This window comes from Apodemus sylvaticus, chromosome 19, assembly GCF_947179515.1.
Source record: "Apodemus sylvaticus chromosome 19, mApoSyl1.1, whole genome shotgun sequence".
Lineage (NCBI taxonomy): Eukaryota > Metazoa > Chordata > Mammalia > Rodentia > Muridae > Apodemus > Apodemus sylvaticus.
The window spans coordinates 26,520,710-26,542,858 of NC_067490.1; the positions used below are offsets into that span (position 1 = coordinate 26,520,710).

The 22,149-nt window shown below is 50.6% G+C and overlaps 1 protein-coding gene across 1 annotated transcript in view; it reads left to right on the top strand.

Moving 5' to 3' along the window:
- Positions 1 to 430: 430 nt before the first annotated feature.
- The window catches only part of Adamts14 (ADAM metallopeptidase with thrombospondin type 1 motif 14), an 81,810-nt gene continuing 60,091 nt past the window's right edge, over positions 431 to 22,149 (top strand). The window contains exons 1-2 of the mRNA XM_052164100.1: positions 431 to 695; positions 2,553 to 2,953. Of these exons, the coding sequence (XP_052020060.1) occupies positions 614 to 695; positions 2,553 to 2,953 (483 nt within the window). The 5' untranslated portion in view covers positions 431 to 613. The remainder of the gene's footprint in view (positions 696 to 2,552; positions 2,954 to 22,149) is intronic.

Consider the following 22,149-nt stretch of genomic DNA (forward strand, 5'->3'; position numbering starts at 1 on the left):
TGACCTGATTGTGGGTCACAGGACAGGCAAAGGGTCCAATGGCGCTATCATCTGCAAAGTGGGAAGATCCAAGAGGTCAGGGGCTAGTTGGGCATCCTGGAGGGCGAGAGTGGGGGTCTTTCAATCCTTGCCTTCAAAATTCAATGGGACACTCCTGGGTGCAGTGCCTCTGGAGTAGTCACAGAGTCTGCAAACCGGATGGAGAGGCTGTGTGAAGAGGTTCAGGCCTTAGCTCCAGAAAGCTCTGGCGTCTGAAGGGACGATCACCCCGTACGCCGGGAGCCCCTGCGCGGGCTCCGCGTGGCACTTCCGATCCGGGCCGCACGCCGTGGCTCGCCAGGCCCGCCCCCGTTCTCGGCGTCCGCGCCCCCCGCCCGAGCCGCGTGCTCCGCCCCGCCTGTGTACCCGCCCCGCGCCCCTAGCCCGGCTCGCCTAGTCCCTGCAGCTCGGGACAGCGCAGGCGGAGTGAGCGGCCTCCGCTGGAGCCAGCAGTGAGGGCGCCGTGCCGGGGGGCCGGGAACCGGCCAGCGGGAGGCGGAGGCTGCCGGCTAGTCTGAGGTCCGGCAGTCCCGGAACCCGGACTCCTGGCAGTCCCCTGTCCCCGCGCAACCACATGGCTCTGCTCCGCGCTCTGCTCCACTGCCTGCTGCCCTGGTACTGCGCGCTTTGCGCCGCCGCCAGCAGTCAGACCCCAGGTGCGTGCGGGCCGGGCGCGCGGGGACGTGGGGTCTCTGGGGTGTGTGTGTGCTGGCGGTCAGAGTGACCCCCAGCATGCAGGAGTCAAGCAGGCAAAGTTCGAGAGGCATGGAAGGCGAAGCGCCTGGTGTGGCTGAGTTGCTTGGCTTTGGCTGCTTCTAGTAATCTCTGTCCCTTTTCTGGATGGAGAAAGTGTGACCTGCAGGAGAGGATTGGGAACTCTTCCAGTGAAGAAAAGTCGCAGCCTACCCTTCCTCTCACGCCTCTTCCCCATTGATCTTTCAATGCCCTGTCTTCACTTGTGGGATTGTTTGCACGTGTGCCTTTGAGTGTGCATGTCTAGATGTCCCACACAGAATCAGGTAACAGATGACTGTTTCCCATAGCAGAAAACAGTGGGCACTCTTGCTTCTGATCAGGAAGAAGTTTGTACCCTAATTCTCCTCCAAGCCTCCCACATAGCATCCTCAGACACTGTAGACCGTCTCCCGGGAAGAGAGCATAGATACATCACACACATCTTACAGCACCGGTACCCTTCAGGTGCTTTTAGACATACAAGAAAAGGCTCCAGTTATGTCCAAACAGGGTTCACGTGCCCAAGCGGGAGCCGTCTTGCACAGCCTTGGGTTCCGCAGTCTTAGCTGTCTAGGAACACCACACTCCACTTGCAGTGCCCGGGGGGCGGGGGGGGGGATCTCAAGGGCGCATCCTTCCTTTGTGTGTGTTTTATCAGTGCTGCGAGTTGAGGAGGCAAGAAACGGAACGGTGGAGAGTGAAGGCTCCTTCCAACTTGTGTCCATGAATCACCAGGCCCGGAAGCCAATGAGTTGTCTTTTCTGACTGGCTGTGCACAGGGAGAAAGCCTTGGGAACATGGGGCCCACTGGCAAATGGCCTACAGCCTGGGGCTATGACCTCACACTTAAGTCAGCCCAAGTGGGCAGGTCACCCCCTGTGCCTCTTTTTATTATTGGAAGCTCTATATTTATCCTGCTTGGGGCTGGGCAGTGCAGAAATCTCACAGCCACTGTGATGCTTTAAAAAGTTTCCTTTCTAACCTCGGAAAAATATATAACGGTACATTCCCCCGCTCCCTCCTCCAGCCCCTCCTTTCTCTAGGTCAGGGGCCAGGATCCCCTGGGTTTCTAGGTGTGTTTGTCTTGGCAGCCACGATCTTGGGAGCTTGGCAAGGGCCCTGCCCCAGGCTGGACTGGTGACTTCAGCACACTGGGGGAGTTGAGGCAGATCCTGAATTTCAGCCTTTTCTAAGTGGTGCTCAAGGTTGGAGGGCCTGTTGCTATGGTGACAGGACTCTGTTTGACGTCATTTATTTACTTCTGCTAAATATATATTTAAAAAAAAAAAAACAACGGATGGCCACAGAGAGAATGTACGTTCACGAGCTGGAGAGATGGCTCAGTGGTTGAGGGCATGGTCTGCTCTTCCAGAGGTCCTGAGTTCAAATCCCAGCAACCACATGGTGGCTCACAACCATCTGTAATGGGATCTAATGCCTTCTTCTGGTGTGTCTGAAGACAAGGATGGTGCAGTCATATTAAATAAATAAATAAATAAATAATAAATAAATAAATCTTTTCTAAAAAGAGCTGGAGAGAATTACTTTCACACATTTATGTCTACCTGAATGTCATTCAGCCAAGTACAGGCTCACTGAGGGTGGGGGTGGGGAGCAGGTAACAAGTGCTTGAACTTACAGCTAAGGGACCTGTCATAATGGTGCCCAGGGCTGCCTGTCCTCCACCCTCACCCGGTGACCCGCACCCCTGGATTCCCATCTTCCTGTTAACCTCTGCACAGTGCTTAGTGAAGTGACTCTGTGTTTACCTTTAACAGACCTACGCCTCTCTGGGAAACTTCAGGACTATGTTGTGACTGTGCCCTGCAGCACGGATTTCCGGGGACGCTTCTTGTCCCACGTGGTGTCTGCCCCTGCAGCTGCCTCATCAAGGAGCCACCTCCGGGTGGCTCGCAGTCCCCTGAGCCTGGAAAGAGAGACCCTGAGGCCTGGTGGTCCAAGGCACCATTTCCTCTACTTCAACGTGACTGTCTTTGGGAAGCTGCTTCACTTGAGGCTGCAGCCCAACAGGAGGTTGGTGGCCCCAGGGGCCCCGGTGGAATGGCAGGAGGACTTTCGGGAACTCTTCCGACAACCCTTGCGGCAGGAATGTGTGTACACTGGAGGTGTCACTGGAATGCCTGGGGCAGCCGTGGCCATCAGCAATTGTGATGGATTGGTAAGGGACACCACTTTTACTCCTGTTGATTATCAAGTTCCTTCCCTAACCCAGAGTCCCCAGATTTGGGATTCCCAGGAACATGCGAGATATGAGGTTGTCATAGTGGGACAGTCCATTTTCAATGGTTCTCCTCTCTGGGAACTCACCAACAAGCTACCTGCTGGGCTCTCTGGGCTGAGACTAAAACAGGGTAGAGGAAGACACAGTCTAGGGCAGTGGTTCTCAACCTGTGGGTCACAACCAGTTTGGAGGTCAAATGAGCCTTGCATAGGCATTGCCTAAGATGACCAGCCAGTCAGATAGTCACTTTAGGATTCATAACAGTTATGAAGTAGCACCAAAGATAATTTTGTGGATCGCCACAACATGAGGAATTGTTTTAAGGGGTCACAGTATCAGGAAGGCGGAGAAACACTGGTCTAGGGTATACTGGTGGTCGCACTTGAAAGCTGTGCAGATTTGGATAAGCTAACTAACCTCTCTGTGCTTCTTTCCCGTATGCTTAACGCGGGGATGTATTTATTATTTCATGTAGCCTTGCAGCTTGAGATTCCCCCTGCCTCTGCCTCTTCGAGTTGAAAGCATAGGCTCGGGCCCCTCCACCCCAGCAGGATTTGCTCATCCAGTCTGCATCTAGTTGCTACTCTAGCAGCCAGGGATGCAACCCAGTCTCTGTCCTTACAAAACTGATGTGACACTAACCCTGTGTGAGCCAGCTTCCCAGCCAGGCTCAGACAATGGGAGCCACACTGTCATTATGTCATATCTTCTTCTCTCTATGCGTCTTCTCAAAGCTTTCTGCTCTTCACCAACTATTCCACACAGTCCCTCATCCTCTAGATGGTGGGAATACTCTCTCTCTCTCTCTCTCTCTCTCTCTCTCTCTCTCTCTCTCTCACACACACACACACACACACACAGTATGTGTGTATTGGATACCTGTGTATGCACATGGTCCCCTGGGCACCAGTGTGTGGCAGCCCAAAGTCAGCTCTCTAACCTTTCTCTCACTTGTTTACTTCTGCTAAATATAAAAAAGACCGGATGGCCACAGAGAAAATGTCCGTTCACACATCTATGTCTCCCCGAATGCCCTTCAGTCAAGTACAGGTTGACTGTGGGGGCTCAGGCAGCAATGGGCAGAAGAAGAAGGTGCTTGAACGTGGGCTAAGAGACCAGTGATAGTGATGCTTAGGGCTGCTTGTGTCTGAGTCGGTCTGTCGTTGGAGCTGGTGCCTGCGGGTTTGCCTAAGCTGGTCAGCCAACCAGTGAAGCTCTGGTGGGATTCAGGGGCACTGCCACACCCGACTTTCACATAGCTGTTGGGGATCAGAACTCAGACCCCTATGCTTGCATAGCAAATACTTTCCCACTGAGCCATCTCTCTACTAGCCTCTGGGATATAGATATATATGTGTATGTATGTATGTATATATGTATGTGTGTATGTGTATATGCACAAATGTATATATGCATATATGTATATGTGTATATGTGCAAATGTATATATGCATATATGTATGTGTATATTTATATATATTTCCCAGAAGAACATGTATATATGTATGTATGTATGTGTGTGTATATATATGTGTGTGTGTATGTGTGTGTGTGTGTGTGTGGTAGGCAGCGGCTGGTTCTTCACATTTAGGATGGGCTGCTGAGCGCCCCATCAGAGGTACAGCATTTCTCTCTCCGGGGCAGGGTCTAGGATCTGTATTCTTCACCAGACTCTCTGGGAAATGTGGGGCAAGGTTAACCATGGGTAGATTTTGAGAATACCAGGTCACAGGGTTAACGGGAGAAGTAGAGTTTGCCCGGGTGACTGGGTATTGTGTCTCTCTGTACGTCCACCTGGATGGAGGCCTGGAGTGAGGCTTTGTTCATTTTAGGTCTCAGCTAAGGTGTGAAGGGGTGGGCAGCACCATCCTTTGGAGCTCCTTAGGAGCTGCCCTTGTCATTGAATCCATTCACCAGTCTCCTGACAAGTGCTCACTGCCTGCTAGATGCTGCTGGGACCAGGGCCACATGCGAGCCGGACACAGGACCTAGTGAAGTAGTGTGCCTTACATGGCCACACTGTGCAGTGCCCTGGAGGACACTGTTCCTGGTGGCTGGGGCTGGTAGGTGGTAGGGTTGATGAGTGGGACATGTCTGGAGCTGACATTCCTGGGATGTAAGTATTCTCTTTAGCTCTGTCACCTTGGATAAGCTGTTTCTTGTCTCTGAGATTTACACTTTTAGTTTTGTATTATTACATTTATTTATTTACTGTGTCCATCCCAAAACATATGTAGGAATTTACCGCGGAGTGCAGAGCATGGCCTCTCCCATCTCCGATGTCCACCCTGCCAGATGACAGGACTGAGTGGGTGATGGAGGGTCACTGCCTCTGGCTCATTTGATCACAGGTCAAACGAGAATGGAGCCCTGCTGAGACAGTCTCCTCATGACAGTGATGGTGTTGTCTGTGAATCTGTCAAAAGAGGGTGTGTCTTACAACAAAGGGAGCATTAGATCCTGAAGGGCAAACTCAGGATGGGTCTTGCTGTCTCTGAATCTGCAGCCAGGCCCGGACCTTGCAGAGTTCTGCTTTTGTGCTCCAGTTAGGGGCAGGGAGAAATCAGCTATGGGTTTCCAGAGTCAGGCTTTGAACCCTCCAGCCAGGCCTGCTCTGGGCTATAAGATACTAATGCTGAGCTGAACAGAACTTAGGGGAGGAGGACCATTGCCTTGCAACTGCCCAAACATCACCAGGTGACTAAGTGTCCCCGTGGGTTACTCGTCATGGCTATCAATGCTCTATATCTGGAGGGATGTGGGAGTTTCAGTGGAGGTCAATTTTTATGTGTGCTGGAGGGATTGCAGGTTTCAGAGTGAGGACTCTGCTTCTGGATTGGAGCTGTGACCTCACTGGGCCTACCCTGAGCCTAGATTATCAGATGAGTTCTGGGCCTCAAGGCCCCGTGCTAACCTTGTAAGAGCTTGGCTGCATAATGCTCCCCATCTGCCTTCAGTGCTCCCCATCTGCCTTCAGTGCTCCTCATCTGCCTTCGGTACTTCCCATCTGTCCTTGATACTCCCCTCTGCCTTCTATGCTCCTCCCCTGCCTCCAGTACTCCCCATATGCCTCCAGTGCTCCCCCTCTGTTTTCAGTGTTCCCCCTCTGCCTTTGTTGCTCCCCTCTGCCTTCAGTGCTCCCCTTCTGCCTTCAGTGCCTCTGTGAGTCAAGGTCTGGTGTGGAAGTGGCCACACGTGTAAGATTTGTCACATCTGGTTCTGTTTTCCCACTCTGCAAATGCTGCATTTTTGGTGGCACTGGGTGGGGCAGGGGAAGGGCCCTGTAGGCAGGATCCAGCTCTTCTTTTTCTCCCACCCCTAGGTCCCAGCAGTCTCTGAACCAGAGTCCTTTTGTCTTTAAAACAGGGCTTGAGTGGGCTGGGATGGTGGCTCAGTCTTTGGAAAGGGACTTGCTAGGCAAACCTGAGGACCTGATCCGTAGAGTCTCCCTAAAAAAAAGCTAGGTGCTGGGGTGCGCGCCTGTGATCCTAGTGCTGGGGAAATCAAGACAGGAGAGTCCGAGCTGATGAGCAAGTTTAGTGAGAAACCGGCTCAGGAAATAGAGTGGAGAGCAATCGAGAAAGACGCCAGCCTTCATATGCACACGTGTTTGTCCCTATGATACATACATCACACACACACACACACACACACACACACACACACACACACACACACACATACTGTGGAGATGAAAGGACAGACCAGGAAATGAGTGCTCCTGCTGTGGGCACATCACTCTGCCTTTGTGGGGAAGCAGCAAGTCACGAAAGCTGCGCCTTCCATGGCGCACTGCGCGTATGTGAACTGGGTTTTAATCAAGTAATTATGAAAGTGCCTGTCCTGCAGGGAGGACTGGAAAAGCTTTGCTAGTAATCATCGTGCGATGGGAAGTGCGGTCTTTTTTAAACTCCGGTGCTGACTGGCTGTTTCTAATGGTCTCTGGACCTAGGTCCTCACTGTGTGTTTATGGTGGGGCTTTGAAAAGTGGGGTTCAGAACAGTGATTTATCTAGGGGTTGCCTAGGCTACCTGGATCCTCAGGTTGGCTAAGCCATGCACTCACCTAGACCACGGCATTTTGGTCAGGTGGGTGAATGGTGCTTTTACAGCTCCACAGAGCGTGGGTATCACACCACTCGACACTTTCCCAGATGAGGGAGCAGCCCGAGGTGGAGTACTCTTAACAGCCTGAGGGCCTCGCACAGACCTAGGCTCTGGCCAGGTTCAGGATTTTCAGAGTTGATACTTGACCTTCTGGTCCATTGTTTTAAACAAACGTCACTCAACCCTAGGGACTGCACTGGCAAGGAGGGGTGCAGGGTTACAGAGTGCAGAGGAACTCTGTTTCAAAGGGTGTGGATGAGCTTTTAAAGTCACAAAGTGGGAATGGCGGGCATTCTATGAGGAAAGGAGAGATGGGAAAGAAAGAAGGCCAGTGTGGGCTAGCGAGTTGCCACCAGCCCTTTTATAGGGTGGCTGATCCCATTTCTGGAGGCTCTATCCTCATGACTTAATCAGATACCAAAGGTCTCACCTTTCAGTCACATTGATGACCAGATTTCAGTACTCAAATTCTGAAGCCCATTCAGCCCAGATTAGCAGGCAGTGCTGTATGTATTCAGGAAGAGGATGAGCTGCTCTACTTCGGGTGAAATTCCAGCTCTGCCTTGTGTATGCATGGTGACCACCGCCAACTCCATAGCCTATCTGTTCCTCAGTTTTCTTATCTTGAAATCAAAGGTCATCGTAGCCATTACTTCCTAGACTCATCAGTGTGCAAAGAGCCCCTTACAGTCCTGTCAGCTACGGCAGTCTCCTGATGTAGCTCTGTCATTTTCATTCTCTACTCTGAGATGCTGGCAGGCAGGAAGAGGAAGGCATGGGTATCTTACTTGCCCTAAGGCCACCCAAGCGCTCTCTAGGCTTCACCTGGCAGTAGGAGCCCATGCTGGTTCTAGCCTCACCCTGCCCACTCCGGTGGGCCTTATACTGATTATCTTCTGGACTTTCTCTTGGAGTTACTCTCAGTGAGTGGGTGGGTGGGCTTGTTGGAAGGTCTGCTCTGGCCTCACTCACATGCCAACGTGGTGCTGGCTAAAGTTAGGTGGCCTGGGTTCTCCCCCTTGTGGTCTCTTCCTCTAGCAGACAGCCTGGCTCCTGCCCCACAGTCCCTAGGAAGCATCTAAGATGGAGAAGGCAGAAGCCATATGACCTCTTAAGGACCAGCTTTGATAGCCTTGAGATGACCTTGAAAGCCAGGTCATACCATAGGCCAGAGGAGAGTCTCCCAGGTAATCTCTTGAAGGGATGAGTGCCTAAGTCTCACGCGTGGAGTGTGCACACAGGAAAGGGACCAGCAACATTCCTCCAAGCTGAGGGTCTTAACCTGTGAGCTCATTTCAGTCTGTACCTATAAAGTGATGCCCTGCCTTCCTTCCTTCCTCCCTTCCTCCCTTCCTCCCTCCCTTCCTTCCTTCCTTCCTTTTCTTTTTTATTCTTTCTTTCTTTTGCGGATTTTTTTTTTGTTTGTTTTTGGTTTTTCAAGACAGGGTTTCTCTATATACCCCTGGCTGTCCTGGAACTCACTCTGTAGACCAGGTTGGCCCCGAACTCAGAAATCCGCCTGCCTCTGCCTCCCAAGTGCTGAGATTAAAGGCGTGCGCCACCACTGCCCGGCTTTCTTTTTTTGAACCAAAGTCTTAAGTAGTCCAGGTTAGCCTCAAACTTGCTATGTAGCCGAAGATGTTCTTGATCTTAGGGTCACCCCCCCCTCCATCACCTGAGCTCTGGTGTGCATCACCATGCCCTGTATATAGTATTAGAGAAGGAATCCAAGACTTCACACTTGCTAGGCAAGCCTTCTACCAACTGAGTTACATACAACTAACTACACAGTCATTTTGGGTTTTTTTTATTTGTTTGTTTGTTTTTTAGATTTATTTATTTATTTTATGTGTATGAGTACACTTTTTAAATAATTTTTTAAGATTAGGTAAGTACACTGCAGCTGCCTCCAGACACTCCAGAAAAAGGCGTCAGATCTCATTATAGATGATTGTGAGCCACCATGTGGTTGCTGGGATTTGAACTCAGGACCTTCGGAAGAGCAGTCAGTCCTCTCAACCACAGAGCCATCTCTCCAGCCCACACAGTAGTTTAGTTAATTAGAAACTATGCACTCAGCTCTCAAAAGCTCTCGCTGCGCCTCCAGGACCTAAGCCGGGTTCCCAGCACCCACACTGGGTGGCTGACAACTGCTTGTGACTCCAGCCCCAGGGATTTCATGGCCTCTTCTGGCTGCCTCAGGTACATGCACATGTGTCATACACACACACACACACACACACACAATCTCTCTCTCTCTCTCTCTCTCTCTCTCTCTCTCTCTCTCTCTCTCTCTCTCTCTCTCTCTTTCGAGACAGGGTTTCTCTGTGTAGCCCTGGCTGTCCTGGAACTCACTTTGTAGACCAGGCTGGCCTCGAACTCAGAAATCCACCTGCCTCTGACTCCCAAGTGCTGGGATTAAAAGGCACGCGCCACCACCACTGGCCCACAATCTCTTTTAAATGCTGCAATTAAGAAGTTATTCAAAGCTGGGGACATTGAATGGGCACTTGAGGAGCAAGGACAGATGCGATGTGCGATGGGTTGACTTGAGGATCCCTGGATGTCTCCTCCAGGTCCTACCTCTTGCTTCTGAAAGGGCTTTTGCTCTGTTGCTCCTGCCTTGGGCTGCTCGGTCTATGTGAGTGGAGTTGTCTTGCTTCAGGCAGTCAATATCAATAGAGCAGTCTTGCTTCCCTGTCTCCCCGAGCCCTGCATTGCTGTCAGCCCTGAATTAATAACCTATTTATGATATGGAATAAAAGCCAGACATTGCCTCACTGCTGCCCTGGGGCATAAAAACCTCCCCTTCCGGCCAGGGCTACTTTGATTCTTCCTCGGCTATGTCTCCAGGCTGTGGCTTCAGGGAGGGTGGCTGAGGCTGGTGAGGCTGGGAGGCTGGGCTTGCCTGCCTGTCTACCTCCTGGTCTCCATGGGAGAGACCTGGGTGGGCTCCCGGCAAGTGCCCTGCAGGAGCTCCCCCAACGCTGCAATGGAAAGTTCTTGAGTTTCTTGCCAGCTCCCTGGCATGGTGTCTCTAGCACGTGGGCCTTGCCCTAGCTTTCAAAGCCCTAAAACCACTGCTAATAACACTGTTCACATGACATCTCATCCCTGGCTGGTTGGGAATGACAGTGACAACTACCACGTACGCTGGTCCCTATCACAAACATTCCTGTAGTAAGTCTCAGCTCAGAACAGTCCCTGCCCTCTCCCTGTCCTTAGCCTGACTTGGAGAAGCTGTGTCTGCAAGAGGCTCTGGAGTCTCCTGTGCCTCTTCCTTTCCCAGCTGAGAAAGCTAAGGCTCAGGGATGGAAGGAGGCCTAGGGTACGCATAGGCAGGGGAATGTCCTCTCAGAACGGGTAGGGAAGCACAGGCTCTTCCCACAAGCCCTCAGCCTCTCCTGACTCAAAGGAAAAGGACAGAGGTCACAAGAGTACTCACTCGAGGCCAGTGCTGGCCAGTGAGATGGTAGCCATGGCAACAGCCTCAGGATGCTGGATACTGAAAGCCACCCAGCTGTCCCGGGGACTCCTGGGCTTGGCTGGGCGCTAAATGAAGTGTTGGTTAGGTTCCTGACCCAGGAGCTGGACTTGCCCGCCTTCTGCATAGCGTGCTCTTTAAAATTCAGAAGCTAACTAAGAAAAAAAGACACATCAATGGCTGGAGGAGTGAATGAATGAATGAATGAATGAATGAAGCCGCAGTTAAAGAGGACTTATGGATGTAGGATGGAAATTTGTGCTGCTGCTCGCTGACAGGCACACTGGTGAGGGTGAAGTGTCAATATGGGACATTGGTGCAGTTCCCAAGCAGGATTTATTTGTATTTCGTCTGCTCTTGAGCCCTGTGTAGAGGAAACCAGTGACTCCCAGGTGACCAGTGTGTTGTTAGGGCCACCGGGGCTGGAGCCTGTTGGCATAGGACTTGGGTGTCTGGTGTACCCCACCTCTTACTCCCCTGTGCTTTTCTGCCTTGTTCAGGAACCTTCTCCTGGGCCGCCACAGACTGACCTTGTATCGGAGTCTGAGACAGACATATAATTGGGATCTAATGTAGGAGAGATGTAGCTCTCAGCCAAAGCAGGACTTTTTGACCAGCTCTCTCCTGCTGAGGGGGGCTGCCTGTACCCTTTCCCTGGCGCTGCCCCCAAGTGATCTGGTTGGCATGTGAGCCACAGGGTGCGGACAAGCTTCTCAGTTCGAGGCTTGGCAGCCATGCCGTCTTCTGGCACTCAACAATTGCTTCCTGTCTCCTCATCCCGAAGCTACAGTCGCTGCCAGGACTGGGAGCCAGGCGGAGCTCCCAGCCCGATCATGGTGGGCTGTGGTGGTGCTGGAGAGGCATGGAGGAGCCTCGGAGCCACGTGGCTTCCCGACATTGGGAAATGGACACTTGGTGGCTTCAGCCCCAAGGAGAAACACTGTGACTCTGAATGGCCTCCAGGGCATGGTTTGCAGAGGGAGGGGAGGCTCAGAACACTGTAGGTGTGAGCCCTGCCCTGCCCCCTACAGCAGGACCCCGCCCTCTGGTGATGGGAGGTGTGGAAATAAATAGTCACCCCTTCTTTAAATGTACGTACCAAGCTGGTAATGGTCTGAAAAACCGAGGTCTGGTTGGCAATAGAGGACAGTTGATTAGCACCACCAATGTCGTTGTCATTATCAACATCACCATCAAAAACACAGAGGGACTTATCTGCGCTGTGGACTTTCCCACCTTGAGTGACCACTGACACCTCTCACTTGCCATTGGCTGCCTGCAGATCACACCCTCTCAGCCATTTCCTGGACCTCAAGAGCCGCACTTGTCTTTGGGGCAGTTTTGGGCAGTTATCGTCCACAGAGAAGTTGTGTTTGTGGGGAGGAGATGGTGAGGTCTTGAGATGGTATGAGGCACAGAGAAGAGTGCTCTCGGGAGTCCTTGATCACTCCCTGCAGGGGTGGGACGCTTCTAAGGCCTGAGGAACGCAGAAGCAGCCTGGCTAGGTTCAACCCCATTCAGGGCATGCGCAGATGGTGAAGCAGATGGTCCGTTGGGATTTCTATTTCCCGTGCATTTGTTCTGCCCACCTCGTGCTGATTGCCCGATTTATGAAAGAATCCTTCATTATCCCTTCGAGTACTGTTCCAGGGACCAGATAGTTTCAGATTGGGTGTGTGGCAAAACCCCGGGTAATTTTTGAGAGCATACCATGTCAGAACTCCCTCCAACTGAGGCTTGATTTCACGGGTCTGGGGTGTGGCCTGGGTGGCAATGGATCTGCAAATTCCTCGCATGATTGAAATAAGCATCCAAGCGTGAGGACAGTTGTCATAGCCAAATATTTGACAGAGAAGCTGGGGTCACATCATGGGGGGGCAGGACCGGGAAGGAAAGAAATTAGAAGACCACACCTTGCTGAGGGTCAGACCCTGTGGGGGCGTTCTCCTGTTCCTATTTTATTTTGTCCTCCCAACCCTTTGGCATCAGATGCGGAAGTTGAAGCTTGAAGAGGCCGTGCCTGGGTTGTGTCTCGGATGTGTCCCATCCGCATGGAGCTTTTCCACCGCTTGCCAGGAAAGTCGCATGGCAGAGAAGGAAGGGTTTATTGCATTGGTGCTGTGGTCAGAATCTGGAATGTTCCACCAAAGGCAACTCGTGCTGCTACGGAGGGATGGGGACTAAGAGAAGTTAGGCCACTGAAGGCAAGCCCTTGAAGGACATATGGGGACCTCAGCCCTTCCCCCACCCCCTTTCTGCTTCCTGGCTACCATGAGATGCCTGGCTTTGTTTAACTATATATCCTTTGCCACACTGCCCTGTGCCACCACGGACTCAAAAACAGTAGCGCCCAAACCGTCATGAACCAAATATATCTTTCTTCTTTTTAAAGAAATATTTGTATTGTTTATTTACATGTACGTGTTTGTATGTCTGTATATGTGCATGTGCCTGAGGTTAGAGACATCCCTTGGAGCGGGAGTTAGAAGCAATTGTGTAAGCTGCTTGAGGTGGGTGCTGGGAATTGAACTCAGGTCCTCTGCAAGAACAATACGTGTTCTTAACCACTGAGCCATCTCTCCAGCCCTATCTTTCTTCTTTTTGCTTTGATTTTTTTCCCCCCTCAGACATTCTGTCACAGTCGTGAGAGGCTGATGAACACAGTTTCCTTTTAGGAATTGCCTTAGGGGAGGGGAATTGTAGAATTCCAGGCAGAACAGGATTGTCTTTTGAGATAAAGAAACCATAGCGCTTTTAAGAGAAAGAAATCATCCCTGATTAAAGCCTCCCTCTGCCAGTCTCCTATGCTTGGTAGGGACTTTTCCTACCTGGTGGTTTTTTTCCCTCTTCTTGTCTTACCATTTATAGGTAGAGGACCTGAGTAGGTAAAAGCCAGGTTGTGTCAGAGCCAGGAATCAGGGGCAAACCTTTCTGGGGTTCAAGACTGGTGTTCCCATCCCTGGGTCCAGCAGCCTGTTTCTGAGCCCCTGTGGTTATCAACCTGTGAGTTGTGACTCCTTTGGTGGGGTCGAATGACCCTTTTACACGTGTTGCCTAAGACCATGTGCATATCAGATATTTACATTATGATTCATAACAGGAAACACAGCAACAAATATAATTTTATGGTTGGGGGGTCACCACAACATGCATCGTATTAAAAGGCTGCAGCATTTAGGAAGGACGAGACCACTGCTCTAAAACACTGAGTAATGTTGACAATCACAACAAGCAGCTAGTGATGCCACACATCTGCCACTGGAAGGCAGAAATGATGTCCGGATGTCACATGTGTGTTACCTCCTGACCAGACAGGTGCACAGGACTGTCATGTCACCTTACCCGAGATTGCCTGAATGAGCAGCAGAGTCAGGATTTGAATCAGGAGCCCTCTGCACTTAGGGTCAATGCATTTCTTCACATCACCTACAATATCGCCGCAGATGGGCCAGGTTCAGCCCCTCCCAGAGCCTACAGATGTCCTGAGCCTGGGAACAGATACTCAGTGGTCATTGTGGGTACCAACCTCCACTGGTGGAGACACTGGACTCCTGCTGTTTCTTCCAGCCTTTGTCCTGTCCTGGGAGTCCTCACGCTGCTGGGTTGGGGGACCCTAGGGCATACCCATTGAGGGACAGTCTGGCTTTCTCAGCCCCATCCTGTAAGGGCGCCACGTGCCGGCTTGCCCTCAAGGCTGCAACGCTGTCTGAATCAGCCTGCAGACGTTCCTGGCCTTTGCCCAAGACCTCGACTGCCCTTGTCTCCAGCAGATCCCCCTCAGCTGGGGCCTCACAGCTTCCCTCTGCTTTCATCTGAGCCATGCTGACTCACACTTCCAAGGAAGGAGGCAGTTTGGACGCTGTGAGGGTGGATGCCCCTGTGTCTGTCTCCCTGAGAACGCGGTTGCCTAACTGAGATGTGATACACAGTAGCACATAATTCTCTTGTTCTGAGCACACAGTTCAGTGGGTTTTATCTTTCTTTTCTTTTTTTTTCCTTTCTTCTTTTTCTCTCCCTCCCTCTCTCCCTTCCCTCCCTTCCTTCCTTCCTTCCTTCCTTCCTTCCTTCCTTCCTTCCTTCCTTTCTCTCTCTCTCTCTCTCTCTCTCTCTCTCTCTCTCTCTCTCTCTCTCTCTCTCTCTCTCTTCTGTTTTTGAAGGGGGAGTGTTGGATTTTCAAGACAGGGTTTCTCTGTGTAGCCCTGGCTGTCCTGGAACTCTCTCTGTAGACCAGGCTGGCCTCCAACTCAGAGCTTCGCTTGCCTCTGCCTCCTGAGGGCTGGGATTAGAGTTGTGTGTCAGCCACACCTGGCTTTCAGTGGATTGTTAGTGGGTAACCATAGAGATGTGCAACTGTCTCCACAGTCAGCACAAGGTTTCCGTCAGTTCACAGAGAAATGGGCGTCCCTTACCTCTTGTCCCAGAGCAGTCCCTCCATACTGCTGTCCTGTGGCCATCCAACTGCTTTCTCTATGCATTTTCCTATTCTCCTTCTTGTGGGGTGGGGGATGGGAGGGGTTAGTACCTCCAATGACCACTGAGTATCTGTTCCCAGGGCGCTCATGGAACACGGCACCTTTTATATCTGCCTTCTTTTCCTTGGTGTCGCCAGGCTCATCTCCTCTGTGGCACATACACTGGCCTTTCATTCATTTTTATGAGCCAGATAATCCTTTGTGTGGGTGTGTCATATTCGGTTGACAGGCTTCTTTGGGGTCTCTGCACCTTCTGATCGCTGTGAGCAGTACTTCCGTGAACACTGGTACTCAGTGATTTTTCTGGTCGCTATGACAAGATGCCTGACAGGAGCAACTTAAGGATGGAAGGGAGGATTGGTTTGGGGCTCCAGGGTTTAAAAAGAGGGTCAGCCCATCATGGCGGGAAGGCATGGCCGCAGGCAGGTGAGGCAGCTGGCCCCATGCACCTTTGTGCAGACAGCAGGAGGGGGAAATGCTGGAACTCAACTTGCTTCCCCCACTTTCGATTAGGGCCACAGAATGATGCCGTCCATGATCAGGGTAGCCCACCCTGCCTTGGTTAAACTAGGAAGTGCCTTCCCAGACCAGCCCGGAAGTGTGTCTCCTAGGTGTCTCTGAATGCCGTCAAGTTGACAGTGGAGGCTAACAGTCTGAGGGCAGGCTTTTGCATGGATGTGTTTTTGTTTGTCTTGGGTCTATACCTAGGAGTAGACTTTCTGGACCTTGTATCGGCGCTGCTCAATTGCTTAAGGAGCTGCCAGACTGCTTTCATGCGGCTATACAGTCTACATTCCCACCAGCGATGTGTCAGGGCTCCAGTTTCTCCTGGTTGTTGCCAACACTTGTTATTATCTTACTTCTGTTCTAGCCAACCTAGTGGGTGTGAAGCAGTATTTTGTTGCGGTTTGGATTTGAGTTTCCCTGCCGACTAATGACACTGGGCACCTTTTCATTGATCATTTAAATATATTCCTCTGAGAAATGGCTACTCAGATCCTTTGCCTAGTTTTAAATTGGGCTGTTTGTCTTAATTATCTAGTCGTAAAAGTCATATCATCCAGATATAAGTCCATTAAGACTAGTAGAGGCTTGTCTCTCTCTCTTTTTTTTTTTTTTGCACTGCTCTTTGTCATGCCTGTGCATAGAGGAGCCATGACAGGAACCCTGCCCTAGAGTAGTGAATGATGCGTCTCTCAGGCCATGACACAGAGAAAATAACCTAGCATGGCCCTTTCAGGGCCTGGACTCTGCAGGACCCTTGGGTGCTACATGAAGTTGAGCTGACTGCAGGGTTAGGTTACCAGAAGTTGCAGGTATTCAGTCTTGGCCTACCTTGAATTTTTATTTTCAGAGATAAGTCAAGGGCAGAAGATCAGGTCTGGCCACAAACCTAGAGTTCTCTGAAGGTGGCCTGCCTGGTAGAGATCTGGGTCTCTGTCAAAGGGGGTTGTTGGGTAACATCAAAGGAATACATGTATGTATAAGGTGTACTTAGAAGGACTGGAGTGGCTGATGTAATCAGGAATTATCTATCAGCATGAGGTCTTTTAAGCCAGGATTGGGGATAAGCCTCAGGTAGCATGTGATTTAGAGGAGACCAGGACGGGACAAGGAAGTGATAGCCAGCTGTGGCCACAGGGTAGTCACAGGTGAGCGCATCTTTCAGGAAATGGTGGTCAATTAGTAGTGGGTAGAAAGGAACAGGGAGATAAGGAGTCCTTTCTCAAGACTGGGGCAACAGCTGAATGGGGAGCGGAGATACTTGGATGGGCTTGAAGACTGAGGACAGTGGTCTCACAGATCTCTGTGTGGTGATACCAAAGAGACAGCCGTGGTTGCAGGAGCCGAGGCCCCGAAGAGCAAGCAGGAAGTGGCCTTCAGCAGAGGGTGGAGGCCCACATCCAGCCCCAGAAGAGGAGAGAAGGGAGGAACAGGGGGAGGGTCTGTTGTGGGAAAGCTGTCGACACCAACATGGATGGAGTTTACATCTGGGACTCTGTTGGAAGTCCTGCCATTTGGGACACCTGGAAAGATATGTCCTAGGGACCCTCCACCTGTGTTATTCATGCGTCAGGTGTGTAGCAGCTGGTTTCAGATGAAAGCGTCTAGGCAGATGTTCTGGGGACGTGTTGTAGAGACCCCAGTGTGTGTGTGTGTGTGAGAGAGAGAGAGGGGGGGGGCAGTGTATCTATTGTGTGCAGCCCTGGCCTGGGTGGATGGACACACTGGAAAGGGGAGGGTCTTAGGGAGAGCAGAGTGGGAAAAAAAGGAAGAAGATTCTAGATATTTATAGGGAAATCATCATGCATGTAGACCAAGAGGTCCAAGGTGGTGAGGAGGGATAGAGGCCGGGATTGGGGAACAGGGGTCAGTATTCTAGGTTTCAAAGACTTAGGAGGTATGGTAGCCTTGTTGGGTAGGGAGATAAAGAGGAACCAGTGCTGGGGTAGCACATCAGTGTGCTGGGGTGAGAGCAGTCCGGCCAGCCCTTCAGGAACCTGGTGGAAGCAGTGTCTAATCCTCATCCAGCCTCCGGTTGCTGAGTACAATTATAGTTGACTATAAGGCCTTCCTTCTGGGAATCCATAGCACACCTAAGAGATCCGTCCTTCCCAGATGCCCTGCGGTTATAGCTTAGAGCCAGTCTTGCACCTGTCCGGCTGTGTCCCTTTTCACCATCACTGTACCTGACAGGGCACAGACTAAACTTGGATTTCCATTCCACTTGAGGACACATTTCCCAGGCCTTCCTACGGTCTCCCTCGAGGTTTTGATCGCTCTCTCAGGGTCCTCTTGCCTTTGTCTCCACTCACATACATGTAACCTACAGAGCAAATGTATTATGCATATAAGAGCACACTTGTGTACAAATTTCAAAATAATTTGGCTTCGGTTATTTACTTAAATATCTGGGACTTTATCCTGATGGTAGACAGCTACAGCTACCGGTAATGAACTGAGTCTGCTCCATTAGCACTCACCGCAGGTCACAAGGTTTTTTTTTGTTTTTTGGGTTTTTTTTTTTTTTTTTTTTTTGGTTTTGGTTTTTGGGTTTTTTGTTTTTTGTCTTTTTTTTTTTTTTTTTTTTTTTTTTTTTGTTTTTTGTCTTTTTTTTTTTTTGGTTTTCTGAGACAGGGTTTCTCTGTGTAGCCCTGGCTGTCCTGGACCTCCCTCTGTAGACCAGGCTGGCCTCGAACTCAGAAATCTGCCTGCCTCTGCCTCCCAAGTGCTGGGATTAAAGGTGTGTGTCACCACTGCCCAGCCATGAAGTCATTTCTAAGCCCCACTCCTCTCATCAGTTGCCCCATGACCACTTCTTCTTCAGATGCCCTGGGATTTCACACGGAGACATTGAGAGTTCCTCCCTACATGGACGACTGGGGAAAACCTCGGCATGGCTCCTGGAGGCCGCTGGGTGTAGACAGAGAGAAAGCTGTTGCTTTTGCCATGAAACTGACATCACCACAAGGCACATTGGAAGAAAAATCCAAATAGAGTCCCTGCTCCCACTAACCCTGTGCCTCTCAGGAAAGACAGTCAGAAATGACCCCATTAAAGAGAATTTAGTGGAAGGCTAAGATGGCCAGGTCTTCTCCTGGCTGGGAGCCCACGTGGTATCCGGCCCTGTCAGACGTAACCAAGGATTCAATCTTTGTTTTGTTTTTGTTGCGTGAGGAGCCTTTTTAGTACCTATTTCCTACCTAGGTACTGTTTGTGAAGAAATTAGCAGCGGGTGCAAATATGTAGAACCCACAGTGATTTTTTTTTCCACAAATAAGTTTCCCTCTTTTTCTTTGATGTCTTACCCAGAAATTTGATTTGATTTTAGTACTTTAAAATTAGCTACCACTTTTCAGAAATATAAACATCTCATAAATTGAGAGACGGAGTGATTTAGCGAGGAGGCAGGGAGCCAGGAGGTTCTGCTTGCCAGTCTGTCTGCCTCGCGTGGTGCCTGGCTTCCTGGCCAGGGCAGGGATTCAAGGGAATTTGTGCCAAAACTCTTTTTGTCTAGAGGAGGAGAGCGGAGCTGGTGGGGAAGGGTCAGGGCTTGGGCTGCCCAGAAGGGTCATACTCTAGTGGTCTCCATGACGGTTAGGAATGGCTGGAGCTAGGGGCCAGGGCCGGTTTACTGTCTCATCTTCTCTCCACAGAAGGGTCTCCACGAGAAGAGACAGTAAGCCTGTCAGATCTGGCTCAGGTCTAGGCATCCTTCCCCAGATGGGATAAGAACTGTCTTTGGAGGTGGGCAGTTTAATCCCAGCACTTGGGAGGCAGAGGCACACAGATTTCTGAGTTCAAGGCCAGCCTGCTCTACAGAGTGAGTTCCAGGACATCCAGGGCTACACAGAGAAACCCTGTCTCCAAAAACCAAAAAACCAAAAAACAAACAACAAACAAACAAACAAACAGTCTCTGGAGAGGCTCTGCTTCTGATCTCTAGGGACCAGTGAAGCCCACAGTCGCAACGTAGGCAGCGTATGCCCCCCAGTTGCTGAGTCCAGCTCTTTTGCCCTACTCAGTTAACTGTCCTGGGAGTCAGACTCCTCACGTGTGCCCTGGAGCAAGGCCTGAGGCTAGGAGGCTGAGCAGACTCCTCAGCGCTGGAGGAGTACACGGCGGCGCTAGACATGTCCTTATGTGACAGGAACACATGGACCCTTTCCAGCTCAGAGATGGGGAGTCTCCTGAGCAGTGTTCCTTTTATGAGCCATGTGCTTTGGGTCTTCTCTGTCCTCACATTCATGGTGGCAAGTGTGCTGGTGTCCATGGGGACAGCTGGCTGGAGTTAAGATTGAGCATTCTTGCTCTGCAAGGTCAGACTCCAACAGAAGCCAAGAGAATTTCAGGTGGGACTAGGAAAAGACCCAAAGGGCAGATGCCAACCCAGATGAACCAAGGTTATATGGTGTGTCAGTTACGGACCACACAGACCTGGGCGCCTGTGCAGTGGTGACCCTACTGGGTGACTTGAGTAAGTTGTTTTATTTTCTAAATTTCTAAAACTCATTTATGAAATGGCTCTAGTATTAGTGCCTTTATCAGAGGGTTATGAAGATGAAACGGGGCAAGATAGTGTAAGTTGTAGGAACTATTTTCAATAATAAAGGGCAGAACAGAGACATTTGGGGGGGTTGGGTTTTTGAGACAGGGTTTCTCTGTGTAGCCCTGGCTGTCCTGAAACTCATTCTGTAGACCATCCTCGCCTCAAACTCAAAAATCTGCCTGCCTCTGCCTCCCAAGTGCTGGGACTAAAGGCGTGCGCTACCACTGCCCGGCACAGAGACATATTCTTGTTTCCTTTCTGTTACTGTGATAAAACACTGATCAAAAGCAACTTAGCGGGGCTGGAGAGATGGCTCAGCGGTTAAGAGCACTGACTGCTCTTCCAGAGTTCCTGAGTTCAATTCCCAGCAACCACATGGTGGCTCACAACCATTTGTAATGGGATCCGATGCCCTCTACTGGTGTGTCTGAAGACAGCTACAGCGTACTCATATACATAAAATAAATGCATAATTTTTTTTTTTTTAAAAAAAGCAACTTAGGGAGAAAGGGGGAGTCTATTTGGCTTACACTTTCAAGTCACAGTTCATCACCAAGGGGAGTCAGGGCTAGAACTCGAAGGTGGACACCTGGTGGAGTACTTTGCTGGTCCATTAGGCTCAGGCTTGGCTACCTTTCTTATGCAGCCCAGGACCGCCGACCTGTGGAATGGTGCCACCCACAGTGGGCAGGGCCTTCCTATGACAGTTAACAATCAAGACAATCCCTCACAGACATACTCAGGCCAACCACATAAAGACAATTACAAGCCGGGCGTGGTGGGGCACGCCTGTAATCCCAGCACTCGGGAGGCAGAGGCAGGCGGATTTCTGAGTTCGAGGCCAGCCTGGTTTACAGAGTGACTTCCAGGACAGCCAGGGCTACACAGAGGAAACCCTGTCTCGAAAAACAAAAACAAACAAACAAACAAACAAAGACAATCACAGAGCTGAGATTCCCCTCTCAATGACTCTAGGCTGAGTCAAGTTGACATGTTAAGAGCATCCCTATACAAAGAATTATTTATTCTAGCTATCTTGTATAAAAGACACACAATCCTGAGATTTTATTTTCTAGCTGTAAGCCTAGCTTGGGAAGGTTTTGAGCAAATCTAATTTAGATCCCAGCCATATGTCCCTTGTTACTTGCTGTTTCTCCTGGCCACGTGCTCGTGGTCCATCTCCTCTCCCGGTGGCCTCCTCCTCTCCCTGTCTCCTTTCCCTTTGTCCCTCTTCTTCTCTGGTCTTTCTCAGACCCCTCACTCGATCCTCAGGTCCTGCCTTTCTCCCCCTACTGCTCAATCATAGACTCTAGCCTCTTATAAACCAATTAACTTTACATTGTGGAGCAGGGTTTATATAGCAGCAATTGATGTACATGAGATTTCCTCATTGAGTGGGGAACAACTAGATCTTGGGGACCAGCATTTAGCATTTGAATACACAGCATCACCAGATCAACCACCGGACACTATAGAGTCTCTCTTGCATCATGAGAGAGGGAGGTTCCTGTCCCTGGAGACACCCGAGCGTAAGTGAGAGGTCCCCTAGCTGATTTTGTCATTAAGTGAAGAAATCTCAATCTGGAAGTTAGAAGTGTGGTCAGTGTCTGTGAGCTGGGAAGTAATGCAGATCCTTCTGGAACCTACATCCCTGCTTTGAACCCATGTGAAATCACCGATCCATGAGGCAGGAGGTGTCAGCGTTTGAAAGATCTGCTTTGTGCAGTTGGCGAAACAAGTCTCAGAAGAGAGAGGATCTGGGCAAGTAGGGCCACAGCATGGGAAAGGTGCGGTGTCTTCTACCTACTGATTTAAGGAGTTCTACTCTGCCAGGATACTTCAGGAAGCATGGGGGATGAGATGGCATAGGCCACCGCCCAGGACAAGCCTTGTTGGGTGGACCTTGGCCTGGAGAGACCTGTGAAGGGTTGGTATCTTTGCTTGTTCTGGGAACAACCCCACACTAACAGACAGGACATAGGAAGGAGCATGGAAAACAATGGTGGGCTGAGCTGAGCCTT